The sequence below is a fragment of the Penicillium robsamsonii genome (genome assembly GCF_028829455.1).
Source record: "Penicillium robsamsonii strain IBT 29466 chromosome Unknown utg000007l_segment0_segment0, whole genome shotgun sequence".
Taxonomy (NCBI): domain Eukaryota; kingdom Fungi; phylum Ascomycota; class Eurotiomycetes; order Eurotiales; family Aspergillaceae; genus Penicillium; species Penicillium robsamsonii.
In genome coordinates this window covers 472,435-491,577 of record NW_026643225.1, presented here as the reverse complement: position 1 = coordinate 491,577, position 19,143 = coordinate 472,435, and the positions used below count along the sequence as shown (strand labels likewise).

Genomic DNA, 19,143 nt, shown 5'->3' with positions numbered 1-19,143 from the left:
GATCAATACTACACCCCAGCTCACATCGAACGTATGCATACTATGAGCAAAAGTCAAGGGGAAAAGTCAAGGGGAGTGTATTCGTACACCATCCGACAAGAATCGCCAGTCAGACCGCGCTCATGCCGGGAGAAGCGCAGAAATAATTGATCAGGGCCCCGGTTCCACTTCGCGATATCTGCCTCTGTGGTCCCAGGAGGAAAACCGTCCATTGGCCGAAAAGCAGTGATGGGTCCAATGCGCACCTCCTCTGGGATAAGCAGCGTTGTTGGTATTCTAGGTCTCATATCCGTATCAGCAAAATATGATATTGGGGCAAGTTCGGAACCAGGACTTGGTCCACTTGTTGGCTCCAGTGCACCAAGACCGGGCGTATAATGAGCTGCGTTCTTTGCCATTGCACGTGATTCTTCTAGCACCATGATCGTTCGCCCCACGGTTGCCCAGATTGAGCACTCATAAAATCCTTGCACCGAGGGCGCTTGGCGGAGTAGATCCAGTGCCGCGCGTCGGGTACGTGGTTCACGGCATCGGAGACTGGTAAACCAAAGTGGAAGACCAACGTTGACTTCAAATGTAAATGGAGGCTGGCTGCCGTCTGGTCGCACCGAGGCTTCGCGTGCATTGGCACATTGTTCAACGATATTTTGGAAGTTTGGTAGATAAGCGTCGAATTGCATCAATGACAAGGATGTACAGGTCTCGAGCATGATATATAGCATATCGTAGTAGCTCAGCAAAAGGGCAGCGGTACCAATGTGCTGCTGTGATGAAATGTCTTTGGCTCGAAGAACTGTCATCAACTTATCAAAGGCAGTATGCCAGTTCCTCAGTCTGGCTGCCAGACTGAACAGTCTAGTATTGAATTCCTCAGGCACCTGGGAGGCATTGGCCTCCACCAAGTGCTTGGTGCAAGTGCTTTCAAAGAGCGGGACCTCTATAGCTAAGAGCACGATCGCCTCCCGAGCAGACTTGAGTGAGTCAAACTGTGGTATCAAGGCATGTTCAGTGTCTCGTAGTAAAGCAGTTACTGGAGCCCCACCACCTGCAAGAGCAAATGTTCCTAGGCGGATGAAGATCGGGATAATTGTATCTTCCAACAAGGAAGCTTTACTCGCAGCCCCAGATACTATTTGGGGACGTAAAGTAATAATCAGCTGCACACCTTGACGATAAAGTTGCAATGCCCCGTCTGCATTTCCCTGGATGGCCTCAATGCAGATGAAAAGCACACAACTTATCAGTCCGATAAAGACGTCTACGTTACCCTGCTCAATGCGCTGACGAACAGCAGATACCGAGCGCGAGTACCAACCCAAGGCGTCTTGACGGTTTTGAGTGAGAGTGGCAGTATTATCGCGGCGATGTGGCACGAGATCCGGGCATTGTTTGGGAGACTCAAATAGCGCACTGATGGTGATGATGGCATCCCATACAGCAGGTTCATAGCGGCAAACCTGCGGGACGACAGTGCGCCAAAAATCAACGTCCAGTCCCCCACCAATGGAGGAGGCAGCATATTCAAAATAATAGGCAAATGCACGGCGCTCTCGCCACACCATATTGGTGTTTGGTGATAATGATGAGGGGTTGGCGATGACCGACAATGTAGAAGAGGGCTGTGTGTCTTCAAAGTCACATTTGCGACCTGTACTGGTACACCGAATACAGCTGGGCTTTTCCTCTCCGCACTTGACTCGTCGAATTCTACGACACGCTCAATATCAAGCCCTGCTGTCTATGGAAAAGAGGCACCTACTTGCAAGTTCTGCATCCTAGCCTTGACCTCGGGAGGACTCTTGAGCGACCCTTTGAATGGTCCAAATGAATAGACATGTTGATATCATTCTAGATTTGGCTTACGCCGAAATACCTCAGCGCGGAGAACTCATGATCATCAAGTGGCCAGGAATCCACCGACCTGAGATCGTTGGCCGTACCTGCTGACTAATCTTGTGATTGGTCATCTGTCGTATTGCAACCTTGGAAGGAGGCTAGTATCTCACCAGCCGACTCTTCTATTATTCACATATCACCTAGTTGAGTGAAAACACAAGGATCAAGGGTATCCAACAGAGAAAACAAATCTAGCCCCCTGGGAAAGACAGGGGGCCAATTTATAACCGGCGGAAACACGGCATATGAAGAAGGATGTTCGGAATGTAGTAGTAGTAACAGATGAGTTTGATTGGAATCAAGATAGCCTTATCAATATACCCAAGTAGGGGGGATACAATGGAACGGAAAAATATTTTGGTTTAAGAGAGGTGGACGGTCCCCGGTATCGAAAGGCCGCGAGGCCGCAAACAATAAGGAAACTCATGACAAAAGTCCTAGCCTGGCGGAAAAAGACAAAGTATTCATAATATCATGATATTCAGGATGCTCCAGATTTCCATGTCAGACAAACTGGGCGACACGGTGAACTCTTGGGCATTGGAAGAGAATCATGCCCAGCCATGGGCGAAGGTTGCGCGAGATGTGAGATATACAGCTAGCTAGGGATATGAAAGGAGTGGTTGGCTCCGTGAGCTAGATCCATATATCGGGCATAGATCACATATCACAACCATGAGGTCGCCCAGCTTGTTCAAGTTGTACCAGCTATGCACAAGAATGCAATTGCGTCCTCGCGTCCCTACTGAGGACGACGTTCCAAGGTTTGTATAAGAGGTGCCGTATTTAACAGTCACGTAGCGACAGCGATGTCCATCTTTAGAAGTTGTGATGTTTGAAAGCGGATGTGTAGTGAAGGCAAAGCAGATCGGCTGTCAACCGGCATTGTCCCTAAGCCTGGCAAGTGCGGCCGCGATGCCTTCACTCACCTCTTCAGTCTGCTGACCTCGGGCCAGTGGCTCAGTAGGCCGCATAGCTGCTGTTTTCCTACTTTCAGCTAGAACTTCACGAAGAATGGCCTCTTCTTCATCTTCTTCGCCCATATTATCATCAATCCTCTCACCCTCATTCTCGGCTAGCAGTTGAGCCTGGCGTTGTATGGCAGGAGCAGAGGTCTTCTTCGTGCTCTCGACTCTGAAATCTTCTCGAACAGCATGACACCATTGCTGGACCTTTTTCTCTCCCCAACCCGGCACGGCGCTGATCTGCTCCGGCTGTGCATTGATGGCATTTTGCAAGCTGCCGAACGTGGAGATCAAACTTGCGGCATCGGACTTGTTGATACTTCTGGGAACCGTGACAAACTCAACCAGCGACTCTTTGTAGGATTGGGCCTGTTGGGCTCTAATGGCGGTGGGCTGTGCGTTCTCTGATGACTTGAAGAGCTCGAGATAATGCGCAGCCTCTGGTGCAGACCAACACAATATCAAGGTCAGATTGTTGATGATGGATGTTTTAGACAGCTCTCTGAGACTGTCTTCATGGTTTTGAATGTCAACCATCACCAGTACAAGGCGGAGGTTGTATTTGCCTGCTAGTTGTTTCACTCGGGAGTAGATGTATTCTGGGTGTAGGCGATGATATTTTAAGGAGAGAAACATTGCGCATGTTGTGGTACCAACCACATAGTCCGCGGGGATGTCGGCATACTCCCAGGGTAGGAGCTTTATATGGGTCAAGATGGGGTTGCCCTTTTGGCGCGTGGACACTAAAATCGCGGAAGTACCAGGACGGTTCGCGAGGGCTTGGGGTTTCGGCTGTTGGACTTTCGGTCTAGAAGATGCACCTGAAGCGGGGGAGTCTGAAGTGCGAGGGGGTATACGGCTCTCTGGGCGCGGGGGATCCATCTCATTCACCAATGTGTTGTTAATAGTAGAGCAATGAATGGAGAGTTGATAAGTCGATAAAGCTATTGCTTATCTGGATGGGACCCACACCGCCTGGGCCAATCTGCCTCAGTTTTCTGCCGCTAATTTTTTTGTTCTTCCTCGACCGCAAAAAAAAAAAGGCTCAGTTGCAACCAAGCCACCATGGTTGAATTACACAAGAAACGACGCCTCTCGGGCGATGAGAGCCCGGAAGTCAATGTCGAGGCCACTACACCCGCCGCCGAGGCCTCCGCAGCACAGAACAAGAGAACTCTTTTCGTCCGTTCACTACCCACCTCGGCCACGACAGAGAGCCTCGCAGAACATTTCTCGCAGTCCTACATTATCAAGCACGCTGTTGTCGTTTGCGACAAAGAGACAAAGGTATCCAAGGGATTCGGTTTTGTTACATTCGCCGACGTCGAGGATGCGGAGAGCGCTCTGAAGGAACTCAACGGGTCCAAGTTTGACGGGAAAATCATTCGCGTCGATTATGCCGAGTCTCGTAAGCGTGAGATTGATGAGAAGATTGGACGCAGTGTTCCCACTGCTGCGTCACGCGAGAGCAAGAAACAGAAGGAAGAGGAGAGAGGGCAGGGCCTGCCACCCAAGCTTATTGTTCGCAATCTGCCGTGGAGCATCAAGGAGCCCGAGGATCTGAATGTCCTGTTCCGCAGCTTTGGAAAGGTCAAGTTTGTTACCCTCCCCAAGAGGAACGGAAAACTTTCCGGTTTCGGTTTCATTACCATGCGTGGCAGGAAAAACGCCGAGAGGGCGCTCCAGATGATCAACGGAAAGGAAATCGATGGACGTCAACTCGCTGTCGATTGGGCTGTCGAGAAGGACGTCTGGGAAACCACGAAGAAGGAAGACGAGGAGGTGGAGGAGCAGAAGGAAGAGAAGGAGTCCAGTGATGTTGAGATGGAAGATGCCGAGGGTGTTCTGGAACAGCCCTCAGACGACGAAACCTCTTCCGATGAAGACGAAGAAGACGATGAGGACAAGGATTTGGATGAGCTGGATGAGCTGGATGACGAGGAGGAAGACGAGGAGGATGACCGAAATGCCACTACAATCTTCATTCGCAACCTCCCCTTCACCGCCACAGACCAGACCCTCTACGACCACTTCAAAACTCACTTTGGACCGCTACGCTACGCACGTGTAGTCCTGGACTACGAGACTGAGCGCCCTCGTGGCACTGGATTCGTCTGCTTCTGGAAGCCTGAGGACGCCAACACATGCATTCGTGAAGCTCCCCGAGGAGCGGAATCCATGGCCCCCAACAAGGACAAGCCTAAGTCCAGCACCGCGATGAAGCACTCCGTCCTTAACGATGAAAACTCCGACCCCAGCGGCCGCTACACCCTGGATGGCCGCGTCCTACAAGTCGCACGGGCCGTGAGCAAGGGCCAAGCCAGCAAGCTGGAAGAGGAAGGAGCATCACGCCGTTTGGTCCGCGACACGGACAAGCGCCACCTGTACCTCCTCAACGAGGGTACGATCCCCTCCAACTCCCCACTTTACAAGAAGCTCTCGCCCTCCGAAATCAAGATGCGCGAGGACAGCTACAAGCAACGCGAGACCTTCATCAAGAAGAACCCAGCTCTCCACCTCAGTCTCACCCGTCTCGCCATCCGTAACCTCCCCCGTCACATCGACTCTAAGGAATTGAAGAAGCTTGCCCGAGAGTCTGTTGTCGAATTCGCCAAGGATGTCAAGGCGGGCACCCGCCATCCGCTCTCAAAAGAGGAGCAGCAGCGATCCCGCGATACGATGAAGGAGCTAGAGCAGCTGCGCAAGCAGAAGAAGATGGGTATTGTGCGCCAGGCTAAGGTCGTCTTCGAGACTCGCGAGGGTACCAAGGTCTCTGAGAAGTCTGGAGGTGGTCGCAGTCGTGGCTACGGATTCATCGAGTTCTTCACTCACCGTCACGCGCTGATGAGTTTGCGCTGGCTGAACTGCCACTCCATGCCAGTTCCTCCTTCTACCCAAACCCCCGAGGACCGGGATAAGAAGAAGAGCCTCGTTGTTGAGTTCGCCATTGAGAACGCCCAGGTCGTTAAGCGCCGTAATGAGCTGCAGGCTAAATCCCGTGAACCCAAGCGCGAGGATTATGCTGAGCCAAAGGGAGACAAGGGTCAGAAGAGGAAGCGCTCCGATACCCGTGATGGCAAAGGCAGGGATGGAAGAGATGCACGAGGTGGACGAGATGGTCGCAATGGCAAAGATGGAAGGGACGCGAAGCGTGGCAAGACTGAACATGGAAATGGCGCCAAAGATGAGAAGGTGACTGAAGAGGAGGACAAGGCCGCTAAGCGCAACCGCATTATCGGACAGAAGCGCATGAAGCGCAAGTCCCGTAAGGGGAATTAAAGGCGTGAATGTTACATGTTAGTTTTTTAATGTATAGGCATTGTTTATCCCAGCAGTCAGAGGAAAGAACTGTTCTTTGTACCTACGCGATACCACCATTTCGAAAATGAAAAGCATGGATTTGATATTTGATAATGGATTCCATTTCTCCTAGTGGGTATATATAATGTCGCATATTCGATCCATGTGAAGCTCCTTAAGTGTTCTTGGCGCCTTCGACCTTGCCGACAATGTTATACCGCTTGCTGAAGAAAGTGTACCACTCATCCAAGACGGTCTTTTCCTTGTCCGGTAGGTCATACCACTCAGGTACACAGTCTTCGGGCTTGAGAGAGGATGAAGCAAGAGCACGGGAGGCATCCTTGCCGGCGAAGACTAGAAGAAAAGAACAATCAGTCTCATTGTTGATTATGCTTTGCATAAGATAGATGCTGTACTCACCCCGGTATGAACCCGAGGCCCCATAAGCCGGATTCCGGGTCACATCGAAGACAACGCCCTTGATGGCGACCAGAGTCGGACGGCTAGGATCGGAACCTGTCAGGCAGTAGTCATTAGCAGTGGTTTTTAAGCTAGGCGCATTGGGAATAAGGGATTGGAAGGAATCGGTGAGGGGTAAACTCTCGTACCGTCGCATTTGGCCAATTCCTCGACGGAAATAGGGTCGTCCTTGGGCGGGTTGAGCTCGACTGCCACCTTGGGCGCAAAACGCTTAGATTGCTCTTGTTCGGCCATTGTAATTGTTGGAGATATGAAGTTGAGGGGGCAAAAAAAAGATATTGGGGTGGGGTTTCCCGAAGGCTTCAGAGCTGCTTACTGTCCGCTCTCTGATTGATCCCGAGGTTAGCGGAGTACATAGCTCCTTTATTTTGTTTTTGGAATATGAATGGAGCACTCTGTATAGTATCTAGGCCTCGGGTAATTCTATTTCCTCTTCTATATAGTAAACATAGATGAATTATATCCTTGAATTATATCCTTGCCCTTCACATTTGCATATATCATGGTCCCCACGAAAAATATATACTAGATTTAACCCAATTAAGACCGTGATCGACTACCCATTTTGGCAGATTGATACACGTATCTCTATATACAGCTTCTCTTATTTTGCCCCAATCAGGTTAGCAACTAAGTACATGGATGTAGGTTGATAGGGAATTGTCTCATATGACGTCAAGATAAACCTAGGCACCTGACCTCCAGAGCTTGGAGTTCCACAGCCTCAACTGTTAGATTGTCTTTTATCACACTCTGCAATATCAATTCGGTGGAGTACTGTTATTCAACATGTTCTCCGACACGCATCCGCATCCAAATTCTGCTACCGAACATCTCGCGCATGACGATCCAAATCATCGCCGGAATTCTACAGACTCTGATGTGATCCACTACCTCTATTTTGAAGACAACGATGGCTTCTTTCCACCAACTTGGATCGGAAAAGACTCAGAGCAGAGACCGTCAAGCGAAAATACGGGTGGCAACCTCGACGGCACTAGAGACGCTAGCACTAGTGCTTGCAAGAGAAGCACATAGGAATGTGGCGTTAATTTCGGGGATTCATGTTCAATCTAACGCCAGCCGTACTATATGCACTCTTATTGATTTGCTTTCAGAATGTCTTGAAATTTTTGTATATAGGGGATAACCTCCATTCTCCGTGGACCTCGGCATAATCCATCTCCACACCTGTGGACGGGATAGCCGCGGGGACTTAGATTATTATAATCTCCCTACGCGCACAGAAAATACTTTGCTACTTTTCTTTGCCTGTACTTTTCGACAGGTATATGTTATCACTGCGAATAGCCTCTTGAGTTAGAGCTGCAGGTCGAAATATGCAACCTAATAGGCGCACATCCTGACCCCAATCCTTCCCCCCCCTTCCCCCTAGAGGGGCCATGTGGGGATAAAAATGAACCTCAGACTGGGGAGCCGTCCCTCTCTGATTTGTCCCTCTTATTTACTTCGGCCTACGCCTATAGCCTTGCAAGCCGAGATTCTGATTCCCACTAAGGCAAAACAGGAAAATACTACCTAGCTAGGAAAAAAAAATCTCTCAGTCCTGCTTTTTTCTCTTTTTTTTCTCTTCTTTTTTTTTAAAAAAAAGAAATCTCGGTCTGGATCCTTTTGCGCACTTATTTATGCTATTGACTCGATCTTTGCTGGAAATTCGAAGACCTTCAAGATGTCACATTCTCCCAACTCGGGGTATGGCTCTCATACTCCAATGACCGCCGCTATACAGAGCGCGGAGCCCACGCGACAGTCCGATCCCGAATCGAAGCCCACCAAGATGGACAAAGAGATGGAAGTCACCGAGAAGGACTCATTCAGCGCCAATCGCATGACCTCAGTCGATAGCGGGTCAATGGAATCTACATATGATCATACTCATCGCAAGCTCAAGCCCCGCCATGTACAATTGATTGGAATTGGAGGAACAATTGGCACGGCCCTGTACGTTCAGATCGGATCTGGACTGCGGACCAGTGGCCCCGGCAGTTTGTTCATTGGATTCAGTCTTTGGTTAGTATTTCCTTTGTTACATTGTTTTGTTGACTCTATTGGGTTCTGGACCTGGGCCCGACTTTGCTACGTTCGACAGCATCAACATGGACGGTAAGTAGGTGGAGATGCCAGGAATGGAAACGAACCCCGCCAATGGATCAAAAACGAAAAAAAAATTTCAAAAAGAAATCCAGAAAGATGCAAAAAATAAGGGACCACACGACCAAACCAAAGCATCGGCAAACAGGATTCGAAGCCTGATACCACAACTTCAGATCCCCCAAGGATGTAGGATACTGTTAGCCCGAGGCACTTCCATGCCGAACAGATGTATGAATGTCGCCCAAATCGCCATTAGCCCTATGTCTGCCCATGCATCTGCCGAAAGCCAGTCGGACACCCAAGAACCAAACCCAGTCCATGATGCCCTTGTCTCCTGCGTATATCTCATTGAAGGTTCGCAATCTTATACTGTTCTCTAGGAGTTGTGTGATTTTGATCATCACCGTCTGTACGAACACCCCCCATGCTTCCCAAGCCCTTTGCATCTTCCCCAGCAGTCCCGTGCCTGGAAGCGTATCCCATATAATCCCAAATGCGCCAATGGTTCAGCCTGCCCTAACGTCGACCGATCGCCCAATTGCTGCAATATTCCTCCCATCTTGTTTTCCCATCTGGATACGTAGTATGACATCCAAACTCACATTTTCTTTTTCTAGGTTTGGCTGAAATGGTCACGTACCTGCCTATCTCTTCGCCATTCATTCGATTCGCCGGCCGCTACGTCGATGAAGCTTTAGGTGTTGCCGCTGGATATAACTTCTTTATTTTCGAGGCGGCATTGGTGCCTTTCGAGATTGTCGCCGTCAGCTTGATTATTAGATACTGGACCGATGTGATTCCCGTCGCAGCCATGAATGTGGTTGTCATCGTACTCTATGGGTTTGTCGTCTTCTGCGATCCGCGCACGAGATACCGGCTGATAAATGGGAAATAGAGTACTGAATCTCTTTGCTGTGAAATGGTACGGCGAAGCAGAGTTCTGGCTCTCACTCGGCAAGGTCTTGTTGAGCGTAGGCCTCATCCTTTACACATTCGTCGTCATGCTGGGCGGAAACCCGCTCGGCGATCGGTTCGGCTTCCGGTACTGGAACGAACCAGGTGCCTTCAACGAGTTCTACAAGACAGGCGATACCGGCAAGTTCCTCGGTGTCCTCGCAGCTGTCATCACAGCCAGTTTCACCATCGCCGGTCCTGATTATGTCTCCATGGCCGCTGGTGAGACCGTTAACCCGCGCAAGGTGCTGCCCAAGGCATTCAACGGTGTCTTCTACCGTCTCACAGCGTTCTTTGTTCTGGGTGTTCTCTGCGTCGGTATTCTTGTCCCGTACAACGATCAAACCATGGCCGATGCTTTCGACAGTGGCAAGCCCGGTGCTGCTGCCTCGCCCTACGTCATCTCTATGGATCGCCTGAAGATCCCCATCCTGCCGGACATCGTCAACGCCATCATTCTCACTGCGTCGTTCAGCGCGGGCAACAGTTACATGTACTGTGCTAGTCGCAGTCTGTATGGTCTAGCGCTTGAGGGCAAAGCCCCGAAGCTCTTTACCAAGTGCACCAAGAACGGTGTTCCCGTCTACTGTGTTATCGTGGTGCTCATTATCGGGCTCTTGAGTTTCTTGCAGGTATCCAACGGTGCATCAGTCGTGCTAAACTGGTTTGTCAATCTGGTATGCGCACCTCCGGTCCCATGTAATACCCCATGCACTCAACTAATCCCAAATCCAGGTCACCGCCTCCCAGCTCATCAATTTCTCCGTCGTCACTTTCACCTTCGTCCGCTTTAAGAAGGCTCTCGACGCCCAAGGCATTGCCCGGGAAACCCTGCCATACCGCAGCTGGTTCCAGCCGTACATCGCCTACTTCGCTTGTACCTGCACCACGGTGATGGCTTTTGTCGGTGGCTACACCGTCTTTCTTCCCGGCAACTGGTCCATCCCGACATTCCTCTTCTCCTACACCATGATCGGTGTATTCCCCGTCATTTACTTCGGGTGGAAACTCTTCCACAAGACCAAGTTCCTCAGGCCTGAGGAAGTCGATCTGACCACTGGTGTCCCTGAGATCGAGGAGTATACTAGAGACTATGTGGAAATCCCGCCTAAGTGAGTATACGATCTATTATATTTATGATTCGATGCTAACGATGCGAATAGGAATCTCGCACAAAAGTGGTTCCGGATTATCTTTGAATAAGATTCTTATAGGTCTCATTGCTGCTTTGGATACTTGTGATATACCTAAGACTAGAACATACTCAAGTGACCTCCGATGCAGACCTATGGATACGTGATTCAATGGGCGGTGACTTGTCTCTACTTTGGACTGAAGACTGCATATGTTTATATGATGTTAGCATTATTATGATACCCAATATAGTTATTGGAAAATACATGTACTTTTTGAAAGAATAGCCGTGATCACCAGTCGTAGTTGACACCCAACGACATGTAGCAATGCCTTTATAATACATATACACAATATCAGCATACATCAATAGTATGAAGATTCACATCGTCCGTCACCACACACAAAATCAAGCCTCGTCTGACCCTCCCTCTGCCTTTTCCTTAGCCTTCAAAGCCTCCAACCGCTTCTTATTCCGCTTCCCAAGAACCCGCAAAGTATTACTCTTCTCAATCTCTGTCATCTGCTGCCAGTTGCCAATCTGCGACAACGTCCCATCCACATTAACAACCATCGGACCCAGATGGTCCAATTTGACCTCCGATCCGCCCCCGCTCATATCGATTTTAATGCCCCCCTCACCTTGTTGGTTCGAGATGGGGTTTGAGGGGTCGCTGGCGGGGAGATAGAGGTTCTTTTTGGGGTTCTTGTTCTTGGGTCTCTTGGTGTTGAGTGTCTGCGTTTTGGGTGGCGGGGTTTGAGGACGCAGTGGCAGCGGAGTCGGATGAGTCACACATTGTGCGGGTTTGGCGCGTGCAGTCTGATTTGAAGGTGGTTGTGCACTGCGGAAAGAGGATGCTGTAGAGGCGGGTGTTTGGCGATTGGGTTGCCGCGTTGAGGGATGTCCAAAAAGTGCCAGCTGGGATCGAGGCGCGCACGAAGGGATTGACGGATAGGTGGAGGAGAGCGGCGCGGTAGACTGTGCGCGATACTTGCATGATTCGGGTTTTGTGGAGGTGAGGTGGGCTTGGAGGAAAATAAGGATTGCGAAGATGGGTCTCGGTCCGGTTTTTAGATTGGACTCCCCAGGTTTAATTGTTTCACATTCTCCAGCATTGTCTACACAATTAATCACCCAAATAATTCTACGCTGCATATATCTTCCTTAATTTTGCCAGTGACGGTGAGCTTACATAGTTAAGAGGAAGCCCCGGGGGTGTCCATATTATATACTTATTCTGTCACATCATGACTCTACTAAAACAAACCTTCCACAGCCTGTCTTAAACTCTCTCTGTCTTTGAGAGGCATCCAGTCCGAGAATGAGTGTTTGGTCACACCAATCATTTGGATTTATCCCCAATTTCAGGGCTTGGAGAGTCTCCACGGCCTTTCCAATCATAGAACGCTCAATTCTCTGACATTTCCAGTCATAGAGAACATCCAAACTGGATCTAGGCTAGGGGCGACCGAGCATCAGGCTTTGTGCGCGGACGTACCGCATTAATATGGGCGTAGACGTTAAACTATCGAAACCACCAGTTGACCTGCAAGCATATTAGCGGCAGATACACACCCTCCCAAGAGAAGGATACTCACCGAAGCAGTCACACCCCCACCGATACCCTTAATACTATGCCACCACCCCTTGGGAATGAACAACGAATCACCAGCTTCAAGATATGCTTCAAAGCCAACCCCAGCGTCCGAACCAGCAGACACCGGAGTCCTCCAAACCATCTCATCTAACAACGCCCTCTCCCTCCCCTGCATCATCTCCTCGCCCCGAAAAGCCGCTGCCTCCCGACTCCCACTCTTCCCCAGCTGCCTCCTCACAGCCCCAAACACAGCCTGTCCGTCCGCCGGTGCAAGCAGCCGCACAACCTTCTCCCCAGCCAGCTGGACAAACAAGTTCGGGTTCGGGTCACGGTGGAGCGGCGTGTACGTGGGCGGGTGTCCAATCCACACATTCGTATCGTATACATCGCCCTTACCCGCGCGCGCCACAAGCTCCGGCGTCGGGAAATCTTCTCGAAGCACGGGAGGGAGGTCGAGGAGCTGACATTGTGCTAGGTAGAGCCGCGTCGATTGGGGCGTGGTCTCGGCCGTGCGCATCCAGTCGAGGAACAAAGAGAGCGGCGCGTGGAATTGCCGGAAGCTATGCATTTCTGTTGTCTCGCCGTCGGATACGGATGCAGCGTCTGACGATGTGGATTCCGTGAGCTCGAGTGGGACAAACGCGTCGGCGCCATGTTTGTGGAGATATTCCACGTTCAGACTTGCGACGGGGTTTGAGGTGCCTGGTGTTGACTCAGTACTCGAGCGGTTGAACCATTGTTTTAAGGCGGGGAGGTCTTGGAAGGTAGATCGTGGGAGAATTGCTGGTTGCTCGGGGAGGAAGCATTGCTGCTGGAAGGTGTCCAGGGTGGCATTTTCGAGGATGTAGAGAGATTGGTATTGAGGGTGCGAAGAAGCGCAAAAATTTCGGACAATTGATCGCGGATTATAGAGGCCTGGACGTGGGAGTCGCGTCCAAACTCGTGACCATGGCTGGGGCTTCATCCAGATCGTGGGAGGTGGAAAGGTGAAGATCGGAGACCCGAGATAGTGGATCTCCGACCAAGCCTTACCCTTGTCATTTCCCCTAGTCACAGTCGTTTACGGAGGATTAGCCCACTTGTCGATCACAATAATGGAGCATAAAAAAGCACGAAAGGGTATGAAGCCGATTATCGCCGAGGTTAATATACATCCCCCCGCAGTTGCGCAGAGCTATCGACTCTCCTGGAAGCAAACAAAAGGCAGTCCATGTGACTCCTTTCGTTCCATCAAGTGACACTCGCACTTTGTGCCACGTCGAGGGTCTACATTGACATTTCATTCATGTCCTCCCAGGTTTCACGACCATTCGATTGCCTATAATCACGGTTAACCTGCAACATGCCTTCTTCCATCGCCCGAATTCATAAGCGCCATGCCTACAGCAAGGATGCTCACACTTATTATCCGGTCCTCATAGTAGGTGCTGGCGAGTCAGGGGTGGCCATGGGCTGCCGGCTTAAAGAGGTCCTGGGGACAGACCAGTTCAGAATATTCGACCGTCAGTCCGGTATTGGAGGCACCTGGTGGATCAACAGGTATCCGGGAGCTGCCTGTGACATGTACGTGATCAAAGTCCAGTCCTTACTTACTGAATAGCTAATCCAGAGGGCAAAGACCAGCGATATTCTACTCCTTCTCTTTTGCTCAGAAAAAGGACTGGTCCACACTCCATCCGTCTGGCTCAGAACTGGCACAGTACATGGCAGATGTATGCGAGAGATATCAAATTGTCGACAAGATTCAGTTGAATACCGATGTCAAAGGACTTCGATGGATCGAGGATGACGAGGAATGGGAGGTTACGCTCTCGCACCTTGTTCCTGGAACCGGTGATTTAGCTCAGCACGAACGAGATCGAATCGCAGCTCAGGATGGCCACCACAAGGTCTATGTCAAGACAGAAATCGTGCGAGCCAAAGTGGTCGTCAGTGGTGTTGGCGGGCTGGTAGAACCGAAGACATGGCCAAAGAACATCCCAGGCATTGAGGACTTTGAAGGCGAGGTCATGCATACGGCTCGCTGGAACGACAAAGTTGAGTTGGAGGACAAGAATGTCATCATGGTGGGTTCCGGCTGCAGTGCTGCGCAGGTAGTGCCCGAGCTGGCGAAGCCAGAGGCCAACGTTCGATCGATTACCCAACTCATGCGAACTCCTCCGTGGGTCCAGCCCGATTTGATCTCTCCTGAATATCTCCCCTTGTATGAGAAATGGTCAGCTACAGTGATGACCCACGTGCCTGGACTGGCGTCGTTCGTACGAAGAGCTACTTTCTTAATGATAGAGAAGAGCTTCTACGATATGTTCACGGATACTGCATGGAGCCGAAGAACGCGGCCGCGGCTAGAGAAGAATTTTTTGGACCATATGCGCCAAACCGCGCCAAAGGAATATCACGAGATCTTGACACCTAACTACGTCCTCGGCTGTAAGAGACGGATCATCGACGGCACTTGGTATCGCAGTCTCAATGCCCCAAATGTGGAATTGACTACTCAGCCTCTGACAAGGGTTAATGCGAAGAGTGTGACTCTTGGTCCGGGTCGACACTACCCATCCCACAAGTCGGACGACGCAGGTGAGGTTAGGGAGATCCCCGCCGACGTGATCATCCTAGCCAACGGGTTTGAAACCAACCAATGGCTGCACCCACTGAAGGTGATTGGCAGGGAGGGCAAGGATCTTGAAGAGGTCTGGGCGGAGCGTGGAGGAGCCCAGGCATACCAGGGCATTGCAATGGATTCTTTCCCGAACTTCTTTATGATTTACGGTCCAAATACGACAACAGGGCATACTAGTGTTATTTTTGCGACAGAAAATGCGATAAACTACTCGCTGAATTTCATCAAGCCAATCCTGAATGGCCAGGTCACCTCGTATGAGGTCAAGGAGGATGCTGAGCGTGAATGGACTCGGCAGGTGCAGGACGCACTCCAAAAGAGTGTATTCCGTCGTGGGGCTTGCTCCAGTTGGTACATCACTGCCGATGGTTGGAATTCAACCACATATCCGTACGTCTTTTGCCTCCGCTAGTTTCTGGGTATTACTGACATATTATTCAGGTTCACTCAGATTCACTATTGGCTGCGTTGCACCTTCCCCGTGTGGCGGCATTGGACTGCGAAACTCACGAGAAAGGGACGGATTTTGCGAGCTATCCGAAAATCCACCCAAGCATCTATCATGGTTGGCCTTTTTGCGGGTGTTGGCTTCCTGCACCAGAATCCTCAGCAGAAAACTCAGTTGGTGCAGTCATTGCTGGCTGGGAAAGAGTGGCTGGTCTCCGCGGTTTTGCAATTGAGGCGCTGATGTCTTTTCATTGATTGAGCCTCGCCATATTTTGAACTTGAAGCATTATGTCCGGAGCTAGGAATTTTATGCAGTTAACAACTGATCATGTACATCAGTATAATCTTGTGTTCTCCAAATGTAAATATGCCCTGAGGCCAATGACCAGGCCATATAATCCGATGAGTAAGCTGAATCTGGGGAAAACGGGAAACCCCGCGAGAGAGGAATTTCTCCGCACTTCGAACGCCAGTATCTCTCTCCGGCTACTCATTGAGTCGCTTCAATATTCTGCAAGCCATGGCTTCAGAGTCACCCCAGCTAGAAATGTCACCGCCGCAGACGGACCCCCGCGATCAGTCCATTGGTGCGTCTGATTCCAATAAGAGGAAGGCGGAACAAGGCAACGGAACACAGGCGCGCACAAAGCGGAATCGCTACGTCTCCATTGCATGGTATGATATGGCCTGACCCGGCACTTTTTCCATTTTACCTCGGTCACTTCACCTTTCAGCCTTGCAGCTAGTCCGAAAATCTGTTTTGCATGCAAAATCATATGATCACATCTTCTCCTTCGGTGTCTTTGTCGGTACAGCCGAGCTAACCACGGGATTTTCAGCAATGAATGCAAGCGCCGCAAGATCAAGTGCAATGGCCAGATGCCCTGCCAACGTTGTGGTCACCTGAATTTGGAATGTAAGTGGCTCTCAACTCTATTGACGAATTGTAGCTCCCTTTAGCATTCGAGCTGTCCAATCCTAAGTTTCAGGGCTGACCCACTAGCCAGGTCGTTATGCGCCTAATTGTTGTAATAATAACTTCAAAGATTCGGAGTAAGTCTAGGAATGAAAAACCGTCCAGCATTTCATACTAATAGCCGAGCTAGTGAGTTCCGGTCGATGACAGATCAAATCACTACTTTACAAGACCAAGTCAATACCCTATTCACCAATATCAACGACCTCCGTGCCAACAGATCAGCCTTTGATTCACCAGGGTTTGAGCATCTCTCTCGCGATGGGTCTCAATCGGTCTACGCTCCAATGCAAGCTGGACCAGCAAAGCCACGAGCCCGTCACCCACGCTTCCATGGTCCAACAAGCTCGGCATTCAATTTTGACGTGGCCAAATCCAGCTTACAGAATATGGGTATAACTCCAGCAGAAGACGGGATCCCAGATGACTTGACCACCGCACATGTTTCTCCGACAGGCTCACCACCTCCCAATATGGGGCAAATTCTTCAAACAACACATCCTACCAAGGATCCTATATGGACGATCCAGCGTGAAGAGGCAATGCGCCTTTGTAAAGTTTACGAGGACGAGATTGGGATTATGTATCCTGTGGTGGATATCGCCAAGATTACAAGCCAGGCCAATCTGCTCTACGTATTTATAGAGGCTGCTACCAGGACAGGCTTTGCACAACGAGGGTTTCCGGGATCTGATGGTTTACACGATGAAAATTCCATTATTTTTAAATTGGTTCTCGCCACCACGCTGGTCGTGGAGGGGGGTGGTCAAAGTGAACTTGGGCAGCGGCTCTACTTGGATGTCAAGCCATTTATAGAATCGAAGTTGTGGGAGCCTCATACAATCAAAACCATTCAGCTTTTTGCTATTGTGGTAAGTCAATTCTCTTCAAAAGCCCCAGTCAATAACTCTAACTCTGTTTCCCACTCTAGGCCACATACCATTTCCACACAGACGATGATGCTATGGCCTATCGGCTTATTGGGTTGGCGGCACGGATGTGTTTAGAAATGGGATTGCATCGTCGGGATGCTTTGGTGAAGTCATTCCCAGATGAGGGGCGGCGCAATGAGATCACCCGGCTGTTCTGGTCCGTCCACAGCTTGGACAGACGATGGAGTTTCGGCGCGGGGCTACCTTTCGTGATTCAGGACGAGGATATTGATCCAAACTTACCAGAACCTGTAAGGCTGCCTATCCCTCACCACGCAGTTACCTCTATTAATCAATACGTGAAATTCCCAGGATGCATCGCTACCTTACTTGCAATGCATGATCTCATATAACCGGATCAGCTCCAAGATCTGGTACTCTGGTCTCGGTTCCGAAGGCACCACTGATATCCGTCGTGATCGGATCGGCTATCTGGACTACCAAACTCTACAATGGTACAAGGAAGTTCCAGAAGAGCTCAAGTTTTATCCCGTTGAGACCCCCAAAAGTGGCGAAAACTTAAACAGAGGCATGAGACGACTCAGGGTTCTCTTGTACCTGCGGATGAACCAGCTGCGCATCCTGATATACCGCCCCGTTCTCCATTCTCCTTCCAGCATTGCCGAAGATCGAGGCCACGCCCAGACTGTTGTGGAAGTAGCCAAGGACTCGATCCGTGTACTCACCCGGCTGAACCAGATGTCCGATATCTACCGGACACAGCAGATAACATTCAACTATTTTCTAGTTGCTGCGTTGGCGGTGCTGTTCCTAGCAGTGTCCCATGCCCCGGTTGACTTCAACCGGCAGGTCCGCGATGAATTCTACATGGCGCTCGACCTGATCAACGGGTTCAGTACCAAATCCCACGTCTCCAAGCGGTTATGGAAGACAATTAGAGGTCTACGAAAGATCGGCGAGAAACTTGGCGTTCTCGCCCGTCCTTTTGGACCAGACTCAAGTGATCCCCATTCAAGCGCTGCCATGGCGATGGCTGGGTTGGCGGGACACCCAATCCAGGACCTGTCCATGTACGGGCCCATGAATGGTGGGAGCGAACTTGGAAATAGTCCTATCAATGGACTCCAGATGAGTCAAGAGTTAACAAACCTGTTCGAGGCTGTTGGCGCTTTTGGTAATTTCATGCCTAACACTTCAAATGATGGCATTGGTGGCTTCGTTGGGCCGGATGGGGAAATTCAGAACACCGGCGAAGGTTTACCGGGGGTTTTGGGTGATGAGGGGGAGTTTGCTCGAGTCATTCGGGACTTGTTTTGATATTTTAGTGAATACCCTTTGATAGTTAATTACCTAGGTAACTAGTAACCAGACCAATGGTTAACTAATTAGTTAAGTCTTATATAAACCTCCATGGTCCAAGACTTTGCAAGACAATTCATATCATTCCCCCACGTCAGCTGACACGTGACTCCTGCAACTCAGGCAAATTGCAATCTGCCAGCATTGACTTCACTTTTGCCCATCGTAGAAAAACAAAACAGATACACCATAGCCGTCACAAAAGGTGAACAGCACTGCAAGACCTCTCTCCTGCCCACCGCCCCCACGAACCGAACGGGCCTAACCCGATTCGATCGACACACCCAACCTCCAGGTTCGACTCACCAATATCAATCTCCGAGTGCGTTTGAGATCTGGTAAGTGATCTGATAAATTCAATATGAAGGCCATAAGAAACTGATAAGATTTTGGTGGGGCTCAG

At 50.2% G+C, this 19,143-nt stretch overlaps 9 protein-coding genes across 9 annotated transcripts; 5 read left to right on the top strand and 4 right to left on the bottom strand.

Annotated features, from left to right (window-relative positions):
- Positions 1-53: 53 nt before the first annotated feature.
- N7447_010475 (uncharacterized protein) lies at positions 54-1,836 on the bottom strand (the record flags this gene model as incomplete). The annotated part of the gene is made up of 2 exons (XM_057234737.1): positions 54-1,707; positions 1,760-1,836. 2 exons carry the CDS (start codon positions 1,834-1,836, stop codon positions 54-56), a joined length of 1,731 nt encoding a protein of 576 aa, XP_057080957.1.
- Positions 1,837-2,771: 935 nt separating this feature from the next.
- On the bottom strand, positions 2,772-3,743 carry N7447_010474 (DNA repair protein RAD10; the record flags this gene model as incomplete). The annotated part of the gene is made up of 1 exon (XM_057234736.1): positions 2,772-3,743. The coding sequence occupies one exon, from the start codon at positions 3,741-3,743 to the stop codon at positions 2,772-2,774; it is 972 nt and encodes a 323-aa protein (XP_057080956.1).
- A 183-nt stretch (positions 3,744-3,926) lies between these two features.
- Positions 3,927-6,140, top strand: N7447_010473 (mRNA-binding ribosome biosynthesis protein NOP4; the record flags this gene model as incomplete). Its single annotated transcript, XM_057234735.1, has 1 exon — positions 3,927-6,140. The coding sequence occupies one exon, from the start codon at positions 3,927-3,929 to the stop codon at positions 6,138-6,140; it is 2,214 nt and encodes a 737-aa protein (XP_057080955.1).
- A 196-nt stretch (positions 6,141-6,336) lies between these two features.
- Positions 6,337-6,875, bottom strand: N7447_010472 (putative progesterone binding protein; the record flags this gene model as incomplete). The annotated part of the gene is made up of 3 exons (XM_057234734.1): positions 6,337-6,515; positions 6,582-6,677; positions 6,770-6,875. The coding sequence occupies 3 exons, from the start codon at positions 6,873-6,875 to the stop codon at positions 6,337-6,339; spliced, it is 381 nt and encodes a 126-aa protein (XP_057080954.1).
- A 555-nt stretch (positions 6,876-7,430) lies between these two features.
- N7447_010471 (uncharacterized protein) lies at positions 7,431-7,679 on the top strand (the record flags this gene model as incomplete). Its single annotated transcript, XM_057234733.1, has 1 exon — positions 7,431-7,679. The coding sequence occupies one exon, from the start codon at positions 7,431-7,433 to the stop codon at positions 7,677-7,679; it is 249 nt and encodes an 82-aa protein (XP_057080953.1).
- Positions 7,680-8,331: 652 nt separating this feature from the next.
- On the top strand, positions 8,332-10,913 carry N7447_010470 (putative general amino acid permease (Agp2); the record flags this gene model as incomplete). The annotated part of the gene is made up of 6 exons (XM_057234732.1): positions 8,332-8,672; positions 8,752-8,765; positions 9,374-9,596; positions 9,652-10,387; positions 10,446-10,822; positions 10,874-10,913. 6 exons carry the CDS (start codon positions 8,332-8,334, stop codon positions 10,911-10,913), a joined length of 1,731 nt encoding a protein of 576 aa, XP_057080952.1.
- Positions 10,914-11,253: 340 nt separating this feature from the next.
- On the bottom strand, positions 11,254-13,406 carry N7447_010469 (putative JmjC domain protein; the record flags this gene model as incomplete). Its single annotated transcript, XM_057234731.1, has 3 exons — positions 11,254-11,925; positions 12,344-12,370; positions 12,444-13,406. 3 exons carry the CDS (start codon positions 13,404-13,406, stop codon positions 11,254-11,256), a joined length of 1,662 nt encoding a protein of 553 aa, XP_057080951.1.
- Positions 13,407-13,784: 378 nt separating this feature from the next.
- N7447_010468 (flavin-containing monooxygenase) lies at positions 13,785-15,753 on the top strand (the record flags this gene model as incomplete). The annotated part of the gene is made up of 3 exons (XM_057234730.1): positions 13,785-14,005; positions 14,052-15,455; positions 15,507-15,753. The coding sequence occupies 3 exons, from the start codon at positions 13,785-13,787 to the stop codon at positions 15,751-15,753; spliced, it is 1,872 nt and encodes a 623-aa protein (XP_057080950.1).
- Positions 15,754-16,032: 279 nt separating this feature from the next.
- Positions 16,033-18,698, top strand: N7447_010467 (transcription factor domain-containing protein; the record flags this gene model as incomplete). The annotated part of the gene is made up of 6 exons (XM_057234729.1): positions 16,033-16,187; positions 16,352-16,428; positions 16,559-16,565; positions 16,619-17,360; positions 17,420-17,671; positions 17,733-18,698. 6 exons carry the CDS (start codon positions 16,033-16,035, stop codon positions 18,696-18,698), a joined length of 2,199 nt encoding a protein of 732 aa, XP_057080949.1.
- Positions 18,699-19,143: the final 445 nt, after the last annotated feature.